This window comes from Mytilus edulis, chromosome 10, assembly GCF_963676685.1.
Source record: "Mytilus edulis chromosome 10, xbMytEdul2.2, whole genome shotgun sequence".
Taxonomy (NCBI): domain Eukaryota; kingdom Metazoa; phylum Mollusca; class Bivalvia; order Mytilida; family Mytilidae; genus Mytilus; species Mytilus edulis.
The window spans coordinates 2,407,100-2,430,314 of NC_092353.1; the positions used below are offsets into that span (position 1 = coordinate 2,407,100).

The window sequence follows — 23,215 nt, forward strand, 5'->3', positions numbered from 1 at the left end:
TCAAATCTCTTTCAACTTGCATAATACATTAATTGCATCGTAAAATGGCTCATTTGTTACAAAATGTATGTTGCACAGTCATAAAGATCACACACATTCATTCTAAAAGGACTCGTTTGTTACTAAATGCATATGGCCCAGTCATAAAGATCACACACATCCATTCTACACGGGCTCATTTGTGACTAAATGTATATGGCACAAATACATAGATCACATAGATCCTTTTGGACAATTAATTGTTCAGATTTATTGGAATGTGCAAATTTACAGTATTTAGGTATGAGAGTGTAAACATGCATCGTTTACTCCTGTTAATGTCAGCGCGTTTAAAACTTGCGGATCTGTGAAGTGAAACTATATCGTATGAAGATTAACCCGACATTTATAAAGTTATCATAGATACCAGAATTACAACTGTGTACGACATACGCGCGTGTCGTCTGCGAAAGACTCATTAATGAAGCTCAAATAAAACAAAGTTAACACGACTTTGTTAGATGCATTGATATCTTTTCATTTTATTTGTTTTTGTCTTTTTATGATACAATTGTATTTTCTTAATAACAATGATCAGTTGCTTGTATGATATCTTTTGTGACCAAGCATTTTTTTTAGCCTTTTGAAATGCATTAATAAGCGTTGGCAATATGTCTCGATCCACGAGTATTAATAAGCGTTGGCAATATGTCTCGATCCACGAGCATTAATAAGCGTTGGCAATATGTCTCGATCCACGAGTATTAATAAGCGTTGGCAATATGTCTCGATCCACGAGCATTAATAAGCGTTGGCAATATGTCTCGATCCACGAGCATTAATAAGCGTTGGCAATATGTCTCGATCCACGAGCATTAATAAACGTTGGCAATATGTCTCGATCCACGAGCATTAATAAGCGTTGGCAATATGTCTCGATCCACGAGCATTAATAAGCGTTGGCAATATGTCTCGATCCACGAGCATTAATAAGCGTTGGCAATATGTCTCGATCCACGAGCATTAATAAGCGTTGGCAATATGTCTCGATCCACGAGCATTAATAAGCGTTGGCAATATGTCTCGATCCACGAGCATTAATAAGCGTTGGCAATATGTCTCGATCCACGAGCATTAATAAGCGTTGGCAATATGTCTCGATCCACGAGTATTGATGTGTTGCCATATTCTAACAGTAATTTTATCATTTTGTAAATTTTATAAATCTTTTCTTTTATGTGTCTGAGACTTATCGTTAACTTTATATGACAGATCAATAAGGGAACATAATTTGACACCCACTTAAAAGTGTCTAAATTTTACAATAACGTAAGACGATAAATATTGGTCTATTGTATGTACTGAGTGCTTGTCATTTGATGTGGTGCTTGTTTTGGTATAGATATTGCATTTATTAAGATACATAAGGGATACATTATGAACATGTAACATTGGAGCCACACACACACACACACACACAGAGAATGAGAGAGAGAGTTTTTAATTCGACAGAGTGTACGTCTCCAGGTGCATACGATATTTCAGAGTTCGCAATTCCTATCGTGATTTCCTCTATATAGACTGCTGCTTACGGGGAGGGGAGGCTTTAAATCAAGGCAACACGTCATATATTGATTGAGAGAAAATAAATCCGCTTACAAACTACCGAAGGAAACACATCAACTATATGAGGAAATCAAACGATCAACATGAACACTGAAGTGCAAAACGAACATACAGTCAACACAGATAGATTTTTTTTTATAACAACTGCCATATGCCTGAAGAAGAACAAATTGTGGGTTGAACCGTTTTTTCGACAAGTCAATCCTCCCGCTTATATGGCAATGTTAAAAAACTATTTTAATAATGACAACAACACCACGTGACACAAATACAGTACAATCACACACAAGAACACTCATTACAGAGAAACGCGCTATAAAATATAAACAATAGTTGACACAACATGCAAACCGCAGAACAACAACGAACAAATTCAATCAACGACAGACAGAACAGGACATCACAAACAGTGACGCACTTATGCAATAAACTATATACAATTATTTTCGCAATACCAGTCCAAATACCTGTACGAAGTCGGGAATATGGCAGTCGTTATCAAAAAGTCAGTTTCTATATATGTTGGCGTTTGTTTTTGTTTGCTTGGTTTTTTTGTTGTTTTTTTTTCTTTTGCCAATTGGTCTCCACTTATAGTTATGTTTTATTATTTGTAAGCCGGATTTGTTTTCTCTCAATCGAATTATGACAGCGTTATAATACCGTTGCCTTTATTAACTTGTTTGGATAACTTTTATTGTACATTCATTATAGCTTGCACATAATAAAATGAGAGTTCGGAATAATTTAGACAAAACAGCTCTTTTAAAAAAATGTTTTTGAATTAATTTATATCAACTTTGTTAAGAGTCATTACTGCATCACAGACTAGATAATATAGATAAGAAGATGTGGTATGAATGCAAACGAGTGCCAATGAGACAACTCGCCATCCAAGTCACAATTAATAAATTAACCATTATAGGTCAAATGGCAAGTGTAAAACAATTCAAACAGGAAAACCAACGGTCTAATCCATATAAAAAAACAAGAAACACTTTTGGACAAAATCAACAAACGACAACCACTGAACATCAGTTCCTGAATAAGGACAGATTCAAACAAATGCAGCGGGCTCAAGTAGACCAAAGCCCATATCAAGGAGTTCAGCTTACTTACAACCTGATATATGATAAACACAACAATATCATCGTATTTAAAGCAAAACAAACAAATCTTGAAAACCCCATACCAAGCTACTTTTTGACCAAATGCAGAATGTTCGAGCACTTCTTTGGGTCCATACCAAGAAAACTACATACAAATGATGTACATGGCGTATTAATCTTCAATACAGCAAAATACCTGAATCAGTTACTAACATTCAAAAGAAATTAAAATTACCTTCAACAGAGACATGAAGTGTGTTTCAAAAGTATTAAGTCCTAAATGACAAGTCTTAATATTTTCAAGGGAAATAAACGTGATTGATTGAATTCAAATTTGATAAAGCATCTCAGGAAGGCAAATACTCAGTAGAAATATCCTATATGTTCAGATACACAAAGTCAAGTTATTTTCATAGTGTTGGTTGAGTTTTTTTTTCTGATACGTGGACGTAAGTCTTCCCGATTTCATCAGTAAAAAAGCAAAAGAAATTTAAATCAGAAAATAGCTGAAGTGATCAAAGTTAACGCTGACAGGTGAAAGTTCCAATTTACTTTTTAATGAGATATGTGATATATATATTCTTGCAAAATTTATTTAATACTTTTAATAATGTTTATGCAATAAAACATGTTTTGTACAATTTTAACCTATTTCTGAAATACTTCTAATCATTAGAACTTTACATTCTATAAAGTGGGGACCGAAGTTACAATACTTTCTGTTTAGCAAAAAAACCCTCTTGTCCTTTCTAGTCACATATTTGTTTGTTTTTGTAGTGCTTAAGATTATAAAACAATGTTGACTGCTGTATGTTTGACATCTTTATATTTTTACCATATTTTTTTTTCACGTATCGTTGTCAATATATAATGGAAGTTGATGCGACTGCCATATAAATGAGAACTTTAGCTAGCTATAAAACCAGGTCAGGCCGCCATTTCGACACGAGAAATTGCATATACCGAGTCAGGAATATGACAGTTTTTATCCATTCGTTTGGTGTGTTTGGTTTTGCAATTTGATTAGGGACTATCCGTTATGAATTTTCGTTGTAGTTCAGTATTTTTGTGATTTTACTTTTTTCTATGACTAATTGCCTAGTACTAATAAATATCCTACTTTATTATGTCAATTCTGAGCCTTTGAAATTAAAAGTGGCTCAAGACATGTTTATGTTTATGTTGTGAATAAATGATTTACAAATTATAAATTCTAATAATACGATTGGAATGTATGCATACCATTATACTCTGTTGGTAAAAGTATTCTATCTGTCAAAACTATTTGAAGATGACCTGTATTGAGTTAACATTTGCTTTACAACTTGTTAATATATCAAAAGTCACAAGTACGCTTTAATGTACTCCTCAGAAACCAAATCTAGTGGATAAGCAATTTGATAATTTTATCATACACAGCCGGATACGATTATCCTTTCGATGCATCCAGTCTCGCACCTTCTATAGCTCATGTGGTTGCCTCAAAGTTGTTGCCTTGTCGGTTGACGAGATTTGAACAGCATTTAACTACCGTTGTTTAATTTTCGAATAAGCTTGAACATTAGATAGTTCTTTTCTTTGAGCGATAATTCCGCTCTCGAAGTTGAGCACTATTTTCGAAAGACACCAGTTCTAAATTGGGGAACTTTTTTTAAATGATAAAAGCGTTCACAAGCAATCAGTTGGAATTCTATTGACAAAATATTACCTCCCGTGTAAACATTGAAAACTGGATGGAATTGTATGCCACTGTCATCCAAGTGAGAGGTTGGCTAGCTATTTAAACCAGGTTTAATCCAACATTACTACATAAGAAATTGCCTGTACCAAGTCAGGTGTCCATTCGTTAAATGTGTTCGGGCTTTTGACTTTGCCATTTGATTAGGGACTTTCGGTTTTGAATTTTCCTAGGAGTTCAGTATTTTTGTGAATTAACATTTTTTTTGGTCCAATTTTAACAAAGATACCATCAATTATTGATTTACGGAAAAACGTTCTGGTAAATTGTAAAAATTGAAATAATTTGAAATTAAAACAAAACTTCAACTCAATGTGATTTTTTTCTCCTAAAAAGCAAACGACCAGGCAATAGAAGATAGGTGTAAAACTGGTTAAAAATGTTGCTATGCGAATTTATTCCTGGAGCACCAACTTCAATTTATTTTTTTACTGTCTATATACCTCTTTGAAACATGTTTATTTTTCGTGTATATATACAAATAGACCAGTGTAAGTCGGGGGAAAAATCTAAAGGAATCGATAGTTATGCAGCAAAGATTGGCACTTTTGAAATGAAGTTACTCAGCAAAATCAAACAGGCCTTATCTCGATGTAAACATTAATAGTAGAAAGATACATATTTTATAGAAACAGTTATCTATTTAATGTACATGTGACAAGCAGACCGGTGTGCACAACAACGTATGTATGTAAGAGGATGCATACTTAGGGAAATTTTAACATGTTAAGGGCATTTTGGAACACTCGGCAAATTAGTGAAACGAACGAATGTTCTGTTTTGTACGTCCATGGTTTTTCCATTTTGTTTTTATTAATATGCGGTAAAGATTGACAGTTTTAAAATTTTAATTCACAAGCATCTTCCAAAATTATCTCGATACATATTAAACATAAAACATCAGGTGTTTGCATGTATGTTTCTAATAACACACTTTAACAAATAGTATCTTTAAAATGTACAATATAATGATTTAGAAATAACTTTTGATCAGTATCGTCACTGGTATTGTTTTTTTACTGTCTTTCTCGACTTTATCATAAGAAGAGTGAATTGTCTTTTGTTTTCGTATAATGGAAATCCCACTGCAATAGTTAGTTGTAGTATAACATATTTAAATTAAAAAAAAAACAGATCAAAGAAACAAATATAACTCAAAGATAATAAGACAATAACAATAAAAACCAATGAGTAAACAAAGACTCGTAAAACCAAAAGACATTTACATCAACAGTTATAAATAATAAATAAGAAACAACACAAACTCCACTCCAAAAAACCGGGAGTAAAATCAGGTGATCCGGAAGGGTGAGCATTTTCTGCACCGTATACGGTCCCCGTCGTGTTATTTCATTGTTCAGTCCGATAATGATGGAAGGTTATTATGACTGAAGAAGAATATCAGATATGATTTCTGACACACTTTTGTCATAATGGCCAATCAGCTCATGATGGCGACCGTAAAATTTCTTGAGTGATGACCTTGATTTGATTGATTCATAGCCCTGTCTTAGCAACTTTTGAGAAAGTAGTATTCCTCGTTCAACAAAATCAGCGTACTTTAAGCTAGCTCTAGAGTAACGTATTAATTGAGACACATATACTCCATATGCTGGTGCCGCTGGGATGTTGCTACACAGAAATGGAAAGTTCACTATAGGAAAATTAAAGTCATCGCGTTTGTCATAAATTTTGGTATTTGACCTACCATCAGTAGTCATTTCGAGAAAAAGGTCTAAATATGAAGCAGATTTATCTGTGTCGGTAGTATCTCTAATTTCAAGTTCACTTGGATATATTAAATGTAAGTGATCACTGAATCTATTATTATTAAGAGACAGTACATCATCAATATACCGAAAGGTGAAATTAAAAAACTGGGCTAATTTCTTTTCTCCTTTCTGTAAAAGCCCTTGGATAAATTCTGCTTCATAGGAATACAAAAACAAATCTGCAAGTAGAGGAGCGCAATTGGTACCCATTGGGATTCCAATAGTCTGTTAGAAGACCAAACCTTCAAATTCAACAAATATGTTGTGAATGAAAAATTATAGCATGGCAGTGATATCCTCTTCGGTGTATGTTTTGCTCGACTCTGTATTATTTTTAACAAAGTAAGCTGAATTCCTGCCCAAAACTAGATAACTAAAACGTCTATTGCCCTTTTTGTTAAAGAAACATAATCTGACGAGTTCTTTCAGTCGAGCTTTAAGTTAGTATGTGGATTAACACCAAAGGAGATTAGAACCGATTTGTGGTTTTCCAGGATCTCCTGATTCGTAAGCGTACTTAGTGTATATGTAGGATTTCCAAGTGTGTTATTTATCCCGAGTTCCTTAATTAGGCAGTCAATGTAGTGTTTCTTGCAAACAAAAACAATATTGTTTGAGGCTTTGTCAGCTGGAACGACAACATATTTGTCATGGAGGCAAGACAACTCCTCTATGACATGAGGGTCTTTAAAGATAGAAGGAGCTTTGGTGCTCATTGATCCTTTAAGCTAACTAACTCTTATCTAAATCAATGACCTCACTGATTTTACCCACTCCGAAAGAGTGTCAACTTCAACCTGTTCTCTTTTTGCCCAGTCTTTTGCATAATCCTCAACAGAATCCATTTGTAGTTTGAAGTTATGCTTCCAATTGATTGGCTGTGGCTCTCTGTAGATCTGACCCTTGGACAAAAGTTGTAGTTATTGACTATGTCAAGTTGTCAAGTAAGTTATACAAGTTATTATCTTTTTCTAAACGAAAATGTACAAATAATTACTTGTACAAGTATATTTGCTCAAGTAATAACTTATATGATGACATTGTACTTATAGTTTTTATGCAACTTATAACTTTTACACGACATTTGTATATATTTATTATGAAGAGAAACATTTAAAGCATCTCAATTTGTGACGTACCATATTATGATTTACAAAATCACTAGTGAACCAGAAGGTTGGGCAGATCATTTAAGATGGAACAAGATTTAGATTTACAAAAACATTTATAAAAAGTTTTAATTTTATCTACGTTTGTTAAAAGTCACCAACTGACTCTTAAATAGTAATTGCAGCTAACGTGTGTCTACACTCGAAGGAGTCTGAGTTAAGCACCGTTACATTGTACCAATGGTCAACATATTTATAAAATGACTGTGTAAGTTATGTTTTCGATCAATGATATTCTTTTTCGGATAACCGTTTTTGGAACCCCTGCTGAGGATAGAGGGGAGGTAAAATAGACATGATAAATAATGGTGTCTTTGATAATATTGATGTTGCCAAAACTTTATTCTATGTTTCCTTTTCAGCTGTTGATATGTAAGTGTTTAATTTAAATGGTAAAATTATATGAAACACGGAAACATATTCAATGATGGCATTTGGAATTTAAGATGTTTTTAAACGGAACACTGTTTTTGTAAAATGTAGCGTACAAAGTAAACATAGTTTTATCATACATAGGTTATGCAATATACATACCACTGGAATGCATGCTATCATACTTTGATTTAAGTTTAAATTGAAAATAAGCTTGATTTTGGTTTACAATGACCTTCAAATCTTAAGCATAGTCAAGATCATCCGTCAATTAGACAAACGTTCACAATATAGTTATCAAAGGTATCAGGATTATAATTTAGTACGCCAGACGCGCGTTTCGTCTACATAAGACTCATCAGTGACGCTCATATCAAAATATTTATAAAGCCAAACAAGTACAAAGTTGAAGAGCATTAAGTATCCAAAATTCCAAAACATTGTGCCAAATACGGCTAAGGTAATCTATGCCTGGGATAAGAAAATCCTTAGTTTTTCGATTAATTCAAAGTTTTGTAAACAGAAAATTTATAAAAATGACCACATTATTGATATGTTTGTCAACATCGAAGTATTGACTACAATTTACTACATTTATATGCACATTACCTGGTCAGTCTGAACAATAAATAAACTCATCAAAGGTACCAGGACTAAATTTAGTATATATGCCAGACGCGGGTTTCGTCAACAAAAGACTCATCAGTGACGCTCATAATTATTACGTCATGTTCAATCTTTCGGTCAATTTCCCGACTTATGCAATGCAGTAAATTAAGTAATGTTCAGATAATTACTTGCAGTCAATTCATTGCTGTTAAGGATGTTTGCTCCTCCATTTTTTGATTTTTTGCCAGATTTTCGGAATTCTCTGGTTTTATCCATGTATTGTCATTAAAAAAATGTGCCCTCTAACCCCTCCTTTTCTTTTCATAATTTTATTAAATAAAGTTTAAAAAGCCATATTTCAAAATTTTATAAAATTCTTGTTATTTTTACATAGTTTTTGAAACAAATAAGGTGCCAATGTTAAATATATGAAAAATCTAGAGAGAATTATTTCCCGCCAAATTTTCAATTGCTTATATCTCCAAAATGAGCACACTGACCCTCCATTTTTTTCTAATTTTTGAGTTTCTTTATTAATATATTATCAATTCATAATAGTCTTTTAAAAAGCTTGTTATTTTTTAACAAAGTAGCGAACATCCTTAAGTGTCTTTTTAGACAACTTTTTTTTTAAATATGATGTTCAAGTGTACAACTACTCAATAATCTGAACTAAGACTGAACTGAAAAAAAAATCACAAATAAATTTCTGATTGCAAGCAAATTGTCTGAACTAAACTGATGTTACCGTAGTGGAAAAGTCTGAAAATTTACTGAAAGAAATATTCAGATCAAAATGACCGTTAGAGATCAAAATTTGTTTACCAGTGATTGATGACACATACTTCTCACAAGTTATGACTACTAATTACAGCGCCATAACTATATACTTGAAATTTTTTTTTACGGAAAACGTACAAACAAAGCATCAGAGTTATCGTGATTGAAGTATAACCGAAAGCCATAGTAATGCTAGTGACAAAATTGCACTTTCTTTGCAGAAAATCACAAAATTAGGCATTAACACTATTAGGTCATTTTTTACATATCTATATATTACAAAACACGTACTACTGTCTGTCCTGAATAAACTTGAGATATGTGTTAGTTTGAGATAATTCAGTTTCATTCAAAATAAGTTAATATAAGCTTAATGGGGTAACTATTCGACAAACATGTATATTTTATTATTTTTGTTTTGATTTGAATATTAGAGATAAATATTAGATTTAATGGTGTCATCTGACTAGTAAAATTGATATTTTATTTTAGGAATAATAAACAAAGGCGGTATCGGGCCAAATATCATACCAGAATTTACTGAACTAGAGTACTACTTCAGAGCGACAAACAAAAAAAGGATAAGATGGACTGAGAGACCAGATGAAATCTTCTTTTGATACGTCATCAACATCCACTGGATGTCAGGTGAAGTATACTGTCATTTTAAGACATACCAATCTGAATGCAAACATACATGGCATAGTTGTATAAAAATGTGAAAAATAAAAAGTAATTACAACTAAAATCAATAACCACAAAACGTTTGAAGTAACTTGTATAGGCCTTAGACTTTAGAACATTATAATAAGCCACAAGTCTGTAATATATTGGTTCTATAGACTGTATATTCAAATTAGTAACATTCTGCTGAAGAACGTTATGGCCTTTATTTTGCATTTAAAACTATCAAATGGTTTACACCTTTTGCCTTGTCATTGTTTGTTATGGTCAACCTAACATCGTTATTATTTCGGATTAATTTTATGGTAAAAATCCATTTACATTAATTCTGATTGCACGAAACACATCTTAAAACAAGGCTACAGTATATAATTAAATCCTTTAACCACGAAAAAACTCAGTGTACTCAGTATTTTGGTTTCATATGCAATGCCAAAGAGTAGTCCATGGTAAATGCTTCCAAATCTTTATGCTGTATTAAGGTTAAACAAGTTATGACGATACCAAGGGACAATCATAAATAGTAAAAAGAGTGGAGCACCCAAAAGTCCATCAAGATTATACTAAAACTAACGATTAGGGTATATGAATCCACCCAAAGAAATGATGGAAGAAATCAAGTGCTCTTGAAAAGTGACGTTATATGATGCACAAGAGATGACATAAGTTTCTTGTGATCTAATATCTATGCCATAAGATGGCGTTCATTACGATCATTCAAAATATATATGGCTTTTTGGCACTGTTTCTTGAATAATAATTAATTAATATTTTAAAAAGTACATGCTATTTCTATGAAATTTATCACAAATATATATATTTACTTGTGACACAAAACTATTCAACGATACACTACTGATTTGTTTTCTGTATGTTGATATATTTTTTCATTTTTTCATTTTTGTCTTTGAACAAAATTTGAACGAGATTTCTATAACCATACTGTGATTAATTGTACTTGAAAGTATTCTTTGTGGAAAGTAAATTCGTAATTTATAAACACTAGATCGTTTTTTAAACTCGATAATTTATAAAAGGTACTAGTATTGAAAGTTTAGAAAACGTCAAACCTTATTTTAGCATCTTGTGCATTTACAAAGGCTAAGCCTGAACCTTCCAAACAGTGATAAAAAGTTGATTTCAAACTAAACAAATAATCTCAAACGTATTATAACATTTCCTTACATATATTTGATCACATATTTAAGAATATTTTACTTCATCGGTCAGATTTATGTGGTGCTTGGCGTCCCTAAAAACTTTCTCTACTTTATTTTGTTATTATCAATGATCATGCACCGGTAATTATAATTGTATCAAATTACATTTTGTTTGGCAATGAATTTCTCTTGTATCCTGCATGTCATTGAATAAATCGTAAATTCATGCACGTTATAACTACTACTTTGAATAAACTGTTTTAAATAAATTAGATACTCAATATTATAACATTCGCTTTCAGAGAATATACGTAACCACAAGCATAATTATATAGACAAACTATAAGCACAAGAAAACTGGTTAATATTAATATTATTAAAATGGATTTCTTAAAACAGTCCATAATTCAAGCAATCGACGAGGCTTCAGAAGAACTAGAAGAACTGAGCAAAGATATATGGCAAAATCCGGAACTTTGCTTTATGGAACATTATGCGCACGAAAAACTAACCAATTTTCTTGAACGTAAGGGCTTCGTCGTTACCAAGAAATTTATTTTAGAGACTGGATTTAAAGCTGAAGTAGGCACAACCAAAATGGGACCCAATATTGCTGTAATTTGTGAGTACGATGCGTTACCGGTTATCGGACATGCATGCGGACATAATTTGATTGCCGAAGCTGGTGTTGCCGCTGGTCTTGGAATAAAAGCAGCATTGGGGAAAATGGAAAAACCATTTGGCAGGGTAAGCAAAACTGTTACTTGAAGGTTAACGTAAGGCTAGAAAATGAAGAGAAATAGTCATCTGCAACACATACCCTATGATTGTATAAGGATATGATTTAGGCAGCTTTGTACCAGCAGTGACAACCTACAATATTTCGAAATAAACTTGTCCAAGTCTTAGAAACATGATTTCTTATTAGTGGTTATTTGCTTTGAACTAACTAGTAAGTGCGAGTACTCTAGATCTCAGTTCTGTATTACGTCTTTTTGTTGTGAGGGATGCATAAATACACAGTCACGTCCGGTCTGTGTTCTTTCCAAGATGTTTTTTTTCTGCTTTTTAATGATCTGATGAGCCTTTTTCAACTGATTTTCATAGTTTGTTCTTATGTTGTACTGTTATGCCACTGTTAAAGGTTACTGGAGGGTTGGAGGATTCAAACATGTTTATCCCGGCCTCATGCTTTATCTGCCTGTCCCAAGTCAGGAGCCTGTAGTATAGTGATTATCGTATGCAATGCTGTTTAATGAATTTTGACTGCCCATTTAAATGAGACAAATTGCCGCCGTTTTTATAAGTCAACATTTGAACAAATGAATAATGATTAAACGTGTCTTTTATAAATTTTTTTGGATTTTCAGATAACTGTTTTAGGTACCCCTGCAGAGGAAGGAGGGGGAGGAAAGATTGACATGATCAATGCTGGTGTATTTGATAATATTGATATAGCTATGATGGTTCATCCCTCTCCAGAAACTAGCTCTCATTGTTCCTCAACAGCGATTGATAGGTAATATTCTTATTGCTATTGATATCGATTTACTAGTATTTGACAAATTAAAAATACCATATAACGTCTCCATAGTATCATATTAAGACATCGATACAAAAAAATGTTTAAATACAAAAATACAAAAAAATACAGTAGACATAACGAACTTTCAGAACTTACTAAAATCTAGATTCATGATGAAACTTACTATTTCATAATTACATATTTTTTCGGTAAAAATATTGTTTCTTAAAACCCTATGTCTGTTAATCAAATACATTCCGATACTCGAACTGATCATTTATAAAAATCAATGATATTTCAAAACGGCTTTTCTCAAATGCATTGCACTTTTTTTCCAAGCAAGAGTTTATTTAACAGGGTTACTATCAAATACATTGGGAAAGCTGCGCACTCTGCACTCGGCCCATGGAATGGATTTAACGCCCTTGATGCGGCGGTATTATGCTACCAGACGGTATCCTGCTTAAGGCAACAGATGAAACCTACATGGAGAGTTCATGGTAAGAAAATAAATCAAATCATAAGAGAGGTTTACTTAAAACGTTGATCGATTTGGTTTAATCCTGAAAAACTGTTTTTAACATTATCACTAGTAAAATTAAGAATGTTCATCGAAAATACAAAATTTCATACGCGTATTAAAAACGTACAATAGTACAATAACATGTAACGAGCAGTTCTGGTGAACTATAGACTTCCCAGCAAGCAAAAAAACAAATATATTAAATACAGGTATAGCTTAATAAAGCTAGTAGTAATAATCAGTTGTATCTATCGTAAGTCAAAACTGGTATTCAATTGAAAAATTTAAGCTATAATATTCGATAAATAGGACGATAAAATTTGCCATTTTTAAGATGGCGATGATCCTCTTGTTGTATATTATGGTAGGCACATTTTGAATCTTGTACAGTTTGCTAAATAAATGTTCTAATGCAGATTACTGGGTGATTCATTGCAAAACAAAGATGTAACTTTTACACATTAACAGATACTATAGACTTTTGAATACTTTCCATTTGTTTTTACAATGATTATCTTTCTCTAACCTGTAAATATAATGTTCTAGCAAAAATTAACTTTCAACGATTTTTCAAATTTAGGAATAGAAATAGAATGAAATATGTAAACACGGGGAATCTTTTATTTCATTCAACTTAAAGGACTACAACATGGTATTAACGGGTGTCTGTTAAACATGTTTGGTTTTGTAATTTCTTTGGTCTTCTTTATGAATTGTATTGATACTAATTGAAACATTATCGTTTTGTAGGTATAATAAAAAATGGTAGAATTAAGTCAAATATCATACCAGAATTAACTGAACTTGTATTGATACTAGTAGAAAACATTATCTTTTTGTAGGTATAATAAAAAATGGTAGAATTAAGTCAAATATCATACCAGAATTAACTGAACTTGTATTGATACTAGTAGAAAACATTATCTTTTTGTAGGTGTAATAAAAAATGGTAGAATAAAGTCAAATATCATACCAGAATTAACTGAACTTGTATTGATACTAGTAGAAAACATTATCTTTTTGTAGGTATGATAACAAATGGTGGAATTAAGTCAAATATCATACCAGAATTAACTGAACTTGTATTGATACTAGTAGAAAACATTATCTTTTTGTAGGTATGATAAAAAATGGTGGAATTAAGTCAAATATCATACCAGAATTAACTGAACTTGTATTGATACTAGTAGAAAACATTATCTTTTTGTAGGTGTGATAAAAAATGGTGGAATTAAGTCAAATATCATACCAGAATTAACTGAACTTGTATTGATACTAGTAGAAAACATTATCTTTTTGTAGGTGTGATAAAAAATGGTGGAATTAAGTCAAATATCATACCAGAATTAACTGAACTTGTATTGATACTAGTAGAAAACATTATCTTTTTGTAGGTATGATAAAAAATGGTGGAATTAAGTCAAATATCATACCAGAATTAACTGAACTTGTATTGATACTAGTAGAAAACATTATCGTTTTGTAGGTAAAATAAAAAATGGTAGAATAAAGTCAAACATTATACCAGAATTAACTGAACTTGTATTGATACTAGTAGAAAACATTATCTTTTTGTAGGTGTAATAAAAAATGGTGGAATTAAGTAAAATATCATAACAGAATTAACTGAACTTGTATTGATACTAGTAGAAAACATTATCTTTTTGTAGGTATGATAAAAAATGGTGGAATTAAGTCAAATATCATACCAGAATTAACTGAACTTGTATTGATACTAGTAGAAAACATTATCTTTTTGTAGGTGTAATAAAAAATGGTGGAAAAAAGTCAAATATCATACCAGAATTAACTGAACTTGTACTGATACTAGTAGAAAACATTATCTTTTTGTAGGTATGATAAAAAATGGTGGAATTAAGTCAAATATCATACCAGAATTAACTGAACTTGTATTGATAATAGTAGAAAACATTATCTTTTTGTAGGTATAATAAAAAATGGTGGAATTAAGGTTGCAGTCTTGTAATTGACTGCTCCATAGGCTCACATGCAAAATAGCTGATCTTTGAAAATAAAAAAAAATAAAAATGCTACATAGAAAAAAAATCATGTTCATATCATGTATGTACTAATATGAAACTGTGATTTAATCGGAAAAAAAGTGGGTCATTCAACGAAGAATAAAAAGTTACGTAACCCTGAAGTCAAAACATTTTTTTTCTACTTTCTGTTTGCTGTTTTTACTAAGCCGCACCACTTCCAGTAAACAGAATATCCTTCCACTTTCCTGGATTGATATTCCCAAAAAGATGCAAGATTTTTTTTAAATCTATATATATGTTTCAATTCAGCATAAACCTATAATCAAACAGAAAAAAATGGAGTCCAGAAAAAAATTCAGAAAAAAATGGATTATTTTGTTTCCCTCCATGTTTTGACATGCACCGGAAACTGAAATTGTAATACAAGACTGGTACCTTAAGTCAAATATCATACCAGAATTAACTGAACTCGTATTGATACTAGTAGAAAACATTATATTTTTGTAGGTATAATAAAAAATTGTGGAATTAAGTCAAATATCATAAAAGAATTAACTGAACTTGTATTGATACTTGTAGACAACATTATCTTTTTGTAGGTATAATAAAAAATGGTGGAATTAAGTCAAATATCATACCAGAATTAACTGAACTTGAATATTCCTACAGAGCACCAAACAGACAAGAACTAGATCAACTGAAAGACAAGATGAGGTGCTGTTTTGACTCCGCAGCAATAGGCACTGGGTGTCAGGTATAATAAACTAGAATTCTCAGCAGCAATAGGCACTGGGTGTCAGGTATAATAAACTAGAATTCTCAGCAGCAATAGGCACTGGGTGTCAGGTATAATAATCAGAATTCTCCTCAGCAATAGGCACGGGATGTCAGGTATAATAAGCTAGAATTCTCAGCAGCAAAAGACACGGGGTGTCAGGTATAATAACCTAGAATTCTCCTCAGCAATAGGCACTGGTTGTCAGGTAAAATAAGCTAGAATTTTAAGTTCCAATAGGCACTGGGTGTCAGGTATAATAACCTAGACTTCTCAACAGCAATAGGTACTGGGTGTCAGGTATAATAAGCTAGAATTCTCCTCAACAATAGGCACTGGGTGTAAGGAATATTAAGCTAGAATTCTCCTCAGCAACAGGCACTGTGTGTCAGGTATAATAACCGATAACTCTCCTCAGCAATAGGCACTGGGTGTCAGGTGTAATAAGCTAGACAAATTTCTTTGGTATATAACAATAAGTTGATATAGTCTAATATTAAACAGGTACAATGAACCTAACTAATGATGTCAGGTATAGATTGACAGTGATAGCAACTTATCTGAATGATGTTCTGATGAAAAATACATTTCAATAAATTAAAGTCACATTCGATTGGCTGTTCTGGTCCTTTAATTTACAGCCCGCTGTTTAGGAGGGAGTCTATAATTAATAATATTTACTGTAAAGACTGTATGGACAGTTTGTTTTTCAAACATTTTGACATTAATTTTCAGAATTCGTACAGCAATTAAAGTAAGATGCGATATCATATTAACTGCTTTTAAATATCAGATTATCATTTTTAAATAATCATTTTGTGAAGAAATTGACTATGTTGACATTTAAAGTTATATACAACAAACTTGTTAACACTAGGAGCATCCAAAAAGTCTTGATGATTAATGACATTTAATGCATCTAGACCTGCGTTTGAAATATACTTTAATAGAAATCGTATTAAATAAAATTGGTCAAATTTGTGCTTATCATGATGATAACAAAGAACAAAAGTTTTAGATTTTTCTAAAGCCATAAGACTCAGGAAACGCTCCCCGTAAACAAAACAAACAAAACGCAAGAACCAAATTTTGTTTTACATTTTCAAAACGTTATTAAATTTCACTTTATTTCATAAACCCTGTTTTATGAATGAGGAAAAATCAGCAGATTTCCCAGGGAAAAACTGCATTTAATTGCATATTTTGTCTTGAAAATTTCTTGTAATTTAGCTATGTATTGTAAATGTTAGTAGTTTTTTATTATTATTATTATTCGTTCTACGATGTTGTGTTAGTATTTTTCATTCCTATTAAATAGTAATTTACACAATGAATTATATATCTTATTATAGGTGTCATACGATTTTTCTAGCAAGCCTTATTTGAATATTGTAAGTAACAAACGCATGGCAATCGCCTTCAGGAGTAATGCAGAATCTCTTGGTGTAGAATTCGACGCCGATGAAAGCGAGAGCGGAGCTTCAACGGATATGGGAAATGTTTCACATATTGTTCCAAGTATTCATCCGATTTACAGCATTGACACGATTTATGGAAATCATACCAAAGATTTTACCACTGCAGCAGGTATTGTATCATGTTCAACCCTATATACCACCTTGCATCATATTCTAATTAAATGGGCATTTGAAAAATTGAGAATGCGAATAATTATATATGGTCATTTTTTTAGTAACAACAAACCAAAAAATAAATGTCAATTGGCCCTGCTTTGGTACTATAATTGCCTTTGAATTTTGCTGGATATTATTTTTGTTCGCTGTGGAGATCCCGCATATCGTCATGTTATTGGAATTCCAATGAGGACTAACTGTGGACCACTTATTACGTACATATTTCTCTATTATTATGAGTTACAGTTTATGAGTAAAATCAGCAAAGACCCATCGAAACAACATTTGATACAAAACATTTAATAGCACTTTGTAACCATCTTATGGTGTGTATATATCTCAACGTGTTCGATTCGCTAGTGTATGTAACAACGTATTTGATTTTAACAAAAACAATCTATGATTACTGAAAAATTATTACACCTGCGTTTTCGATATCACAAACTAGTCAAAACATTTACTAAATTCTATCATCGGTACATGGACATCATTCGTAAATATAAATCAACATGCAGAATCTTATCCGTTCAGGTATTTCACATCCAATCTTTCATGGTAATATTCTTTACCAGGCACAAAAATGTCGGCATTCACCTCAAAAGATAACCAAACCTTTAAACATACTTATTAAGAAGGGATAAGATAAAGTTACGTAATGTTTTCAGGTCATTTAAGATGGCACAATTTGGTATTGATATTGATTCAATCATATGGTCTTTGCATCGGGAATATATTTTATGATGGTATGATACTAAACCCCTAACGGGAGGGGTTGTGCTTAATTTTCATATGATGAAGACATATTCTTTCAATCAGTTTAATTGAGGTTTGGAGCTGGCTACTACTCTTTTGTTAATGTATGTATTATTGTCGTTTCTTTTGTAACCTATTCTGACATCGGACTCGGACATCCTTTAAACTGAGATTTATTGTACGTATTGCTGTGTGTTGTTTTTTCTACATTTATCACAAAACATGATTTACCCCCGCCTCTGTCCTTTGTTAGTCTTGTATGATTTTAAATTTTAGTTAATTTATATGTTTTGGAGTTTAGTATGGCCACCGTTATCACTGAACCAATACACATTTTGGTTTAGGGGCCAGCTGAAGCACGCCTTTGGATGCGAGATTTTCTCGCTGTGTTGGAGACTCATTGGTAGCCTTCGGTTGTTGTTTGCTCTCTGGTCGGGTTGTTGTCTTTTTGACTCATTCCCCATTTCAATTCAAGATAAAGCAGTGCAATCGTTCCAGAATTGTATCAATATAACCTCGTGTTCAATAAAAGATAAATGTTTTACTTCTGAGTTTAAAATAGATACATTTCGCCACTATCATGAGAACTATTGATTTGTAACATGTATTGGATTTTTTCCTTTGATGTTTTAGTGTAATAATTTGCTTAAAAAGTGTGTTCAGGGAAAACCATGGTATATTATCTGAAATTTGATGTTTTTGCTAATTAAATATGCAACTCAACTAGAATCCAAAGGAAAGAAGGCGGAGCTTAGCTATGGTATAACATATGCATTTGCATGTTATTCCATGGCTGAAGCTCTACCCATATTTTAGAAAGGTATCCGCCTCTGAAATATTTAGGAAACTGAAAAAAGTAAACCTTCATTAGCAATTAATCATGATGTACCAAATCTTAAGAAACCTTCTTCAAACTATATAGGATTGTTACGAGTTCCCTTAATTTTGGAAAATACTAAAAGTTTCTTTTTTCAGTACTGAAAAAAATAAAATGTAATTCTACAATGTAGTACCATTTCCTTTGCAAAAGTTCAATTAAATATCGATTCCAAAAAAAGGGGGAGGGATTTTTATAGAAAAGGGAATAAATATCGGCTACAATAATTTGTGAAAAAACACCAATCTTTTTGCGATAAAAAAAAGAGGGGACGTACACTAATTACGATCTCTGGATCCGCATCTGTTCAGTGTTTTATCTTTAAAATTGTGTTTTAATAAATAACCGAATTCATAAAGTAACGGAAGAAAAGCAGTTTGTACAAATACTTTAAATGTATAAATATGCATTTTTCAATGAGATGAATAACCAGTAAAGTATGATTAATTTGTAAGAAAACCAACAAAAAAAAACAATTTTAACCGTCATGTTTTGAATTCCCACATCTGCGCAGAAAACTACAATGTACTTCCTTTTTCCGGTCTCGTTTGTATGAAACTTTGAGTAAAATATATATTTATCAGTCTAGTATCAAATAGGAAGGAACGCAATACCAATTTCATTTTTAATAATTCCTTGATATGAAAAAAACGTTACCTGATGATAGCATTTCTTTGTTTTACATTGCATATGACGTCATAACTTAAATAAAGTCACAACTAAAATCCCTAACAGAACCAAAATCGGAAACGTTACGGTATTTCCGTTTCTTTTTTTTAACAAATATTTAAGTTACAAAAATATAATTCATACAGACAAGACACATCGTCCCCATTTACAGGTAATGCCTGCCTCATATTATCATGTAAATGAAAGGAGAAATTGTAGCCAAATTCAGTTTATATCCTTTTAAAATTGCAATAAAAAGAAAACAATAAGCACACTTAATTAGCATTTCCTAACTGTGTGACTTAGAACACTGATACAGGTTCTTTATTTTCGTGTGTATATTATTATTATAGATGTTCCAGTGTTACTTTCCTTCCTCATTATACACAAAATATGCGCTTAATCATGCATTCAAAATGCTTACATGTTTTATATGAAGAAATACCATTAACAACACCTATTGTACTGCACCAGATGCTCATTTCGATAATGAAGATGGTGTCTCCATTATATATAACAAAAGAATGATATGACAGGCTTAGCGCGTACCCGTTTACCGAAATCCTAGAACCCAATAAGGACTGTTACGGTTATGGAAAGTTCTTGAGATATAAGATTCAAACAATTTAAACACCAATTTCAAGTTAATTTAGAACGTTGATTACCAAATGTACACTTTACTGTATATTTATCACAAAAATATAAAACAACACGTTTAATAAGTTATTGCGTCCGAAGCGCTTTTCTGGATTTACCTTCATCAGGAACGCTCAAAGCCAAACATTTGAAATCCGAAAAGAGTCATGCATCAAGACAGGAAACATCATTTAATATTTACAAAAACACTTTTTTATATAAAAATATTCCTTTATTTCTTTACTATGAACATTTGAGTGTCAGTTTCTAACATATTAATTATCAAATAGTGTCATCAATGTTTTCCATTTTGTTTTTATATGGAAGTTAATCAAAAGCAATGTTTTAATGAATGTTTAAAACGAACGCACATTAAATTTTGTTCAATTGTAAAGGATTTTGTTGACCCGGGTGCTTTTATAATCATAAGAATATTTTATTTTTCCAGGAGATCCCAAAGCTCAGTTACATACTCTGAATCAAGGTAAAGCTATGGCACTTACCTGTCTTGATATCTTAACAGATGAACATTTATTGAAAGAAATAAGGCAGGAATTTACAGGATTCAAACAAAATTCACAATGAAATTCGCGATTACAAAACAAAACTGAAACCTTTTTGTGGATGAGTGCCTGGAGAGAACCGAGAGTCGATAATGCATAACGAAGACTTGTTATTTTTTTGCTTCTTCAACTATGATGTAAAGAAAATAAAAAGTGTAATGATGCTTCCTTTCCCTGGTATATCAATAACTGACTATTTGTGCATGTCGATTAATGTATTAGTTTAATTGACAAAGTAATGTAATGGTGCTGAGTTTCGACCAAGCTACACGAAAAGCTATATAATATTGAAAACAACACGTTTAATAATTTCTTGCGTCCGAAGCGCTTTTCTGGATTTACCTTCATCAGGAACGCTCAAAGCCAAACATTTGAAATCCAAAGATGTATAAGTACCGAAACCGTTAAAGAGCTATATGTCAAAAATACCTAAACTAAACAGCCAAATCCATCTAAAGCCAACTTTGCCTGAGGGAGTTGAAATCTTAGTTTCTTAATAATTTTCAAAATTTATAAACGGACAATTTTAGCAAAGTTTGTTAAATCATGTCAGGACCAAAATACTGACTACTGAGCTGATGATACCATCGGGGACTGATAGTCCCCAGCAGAGGTATCGACCCAGTGGTGTAAAATATTGAAAACAACGCGTTTAATAATTTATTGCGTCCGAAGCGCTTAAATAATCTTATTAAAAAACAAGTTTCGAGAAGTAATGTCATTGATTGTTGAAAACTTCGAGAGGAAACAATTAAGTGATCTGGAGATAAAAAGGCATTTGCGATAACAAACGAAAATAACACGTTTCAATTCTACGCGTTGATATACCTTCATCAGGAACGCTCAATCGTAAACATTTGAAAGCTACAGCTGTATAAATACGTAGACACATTAGGCTCGACAGGACTAAACATGGGCCTAAAAGGAATAAACAACTCATCTAAGGTCAATTAAGTGAGGAAGTATGAACCTCAGTTTTAAATTTGTTTTATTTTATCATCGGGAAATACGATTTTAATTAAGTTTAAATCTATTCATTTGAGGAAATAAGACTTTATCAATTATCAAATTGCGTAAATCAAAGTATACAAAAATATACAAAAAAAGATAAAAATACAAAATAAGGTTCTTTTACTATATATGAGTCTCAAAAAAAACAATTGGAAAAAAAAAACCACTTTTTAAATTGTATGCCTTCGAAGAGCTTTTTTTTCTGGATTTAACTTTATCTGGTCCAGCTGAATATTTGAAAGCCAAGGATGTATAAGTATCGAAACAGTTGAAGAGATATTTGTTCAAAAAGTTTGTTTTAAATCATGTCATTCTTAAGTTCTGACTCCTGAGTTGAAGATACGTCTGTATACTGATAGAATGTAACAATAGCTGATAGGAGAAAATCGAAAATCATCTTACAAATCTTTATACCATAGACTGGGAAAACATTTTTTTGTTATTGAGTAACAGGCATCCATGATGTTTTCAACAAATGTTTAGACCATTTATGTCGTTCTTTCTCATTGCCGTATTGTAGCATGTTTTGCGTCAATAGTAAAGCCTTGATAATGAAGCTTTTATAATGTGAGCATGTCATGCACACGTAACTTGTCACTTGAGATACCGCCATACGATTTGACAGATTGTGCTGCTACTGAGAAAGTCGAACCAGAAATTTTAACATTTGTAGTCTATGTGTTACTCCTTCGTCGAAAGAAAGGGGGTAAGGATTTATTTATTTTATTTCGAATATAATTATATTTTAAATGAACTCCAAAGTGATTTAGAACATTAAAAATAAACACACCTTACGTCTATTTTGATAAGATTAAACTGCATGTAAGTCCGATTTGGGGGGTATTTGTGTGCGTATGTAGTTATTACTCTAACGAAAAATCGTATCTTCTTTATCATTGTATGTAACATATTATCTACAAACTAAATTCAATCAGCGTACGGAAGGTTCATGTCTATCCTGTTACCGCTTCTTAAATCAGCCGTTAAATTATATTCCCTATGAATATTGAATCAGTCAGTCTTTTTTTTCACAAAATGCAAAGTTATATTTACATTTAAAACGCCTCGTTTCTTGAACGACAGTGTAAAGAAAAGAAATTTCAAGACATTTAGTGAGAAAAAATAGAGTGTACTTTTTTCATGTCTATGCTGTTACCAACAATTTTGATTAATTACACCAACAGTATGCTTGTAAAAAGTGGAAACTAAATTCACAATAGAAAACCATAATTAATCACTTGATATAAATTG

At 31.9% G+C, this 23,215-nt stretch overlaps 1 protein-coding gene across 1 annotated transcript; it reads left to right on the forward strand.

The window, feature by feature from the left end:
* Window positions 1-10,879: 10,879 nt before the first annotated feature.
* On the forward strand, window positions 10,880-21,117 carry LOC139493134 (xaa-Arg dipeptidase-like). The gene is made up of 6 exons (XM_071281297.1): window positions 10,880-11,742; window positions 12,366-12,514; window positions 12,878-13,020; window positions 15,646-15,800; window positions 17,174-17,408; window positions 20,839-21,117. The coding sequence occupies exons 1-6, from the start codon at window positions 11,377-11,379 to the stop codon at window positions 20,973-20,975; spliced, it is 1,185 nt and encodes a 394-aa protein (XP_071137398.1). The 5' UTR covers window positions 10,880-11,376; the 3' UTR covers window positions 20,976-21,117.
* The last annotated feature ends 2,098 nt before the right edge of the window (window positions 21,118-23,215 follow it).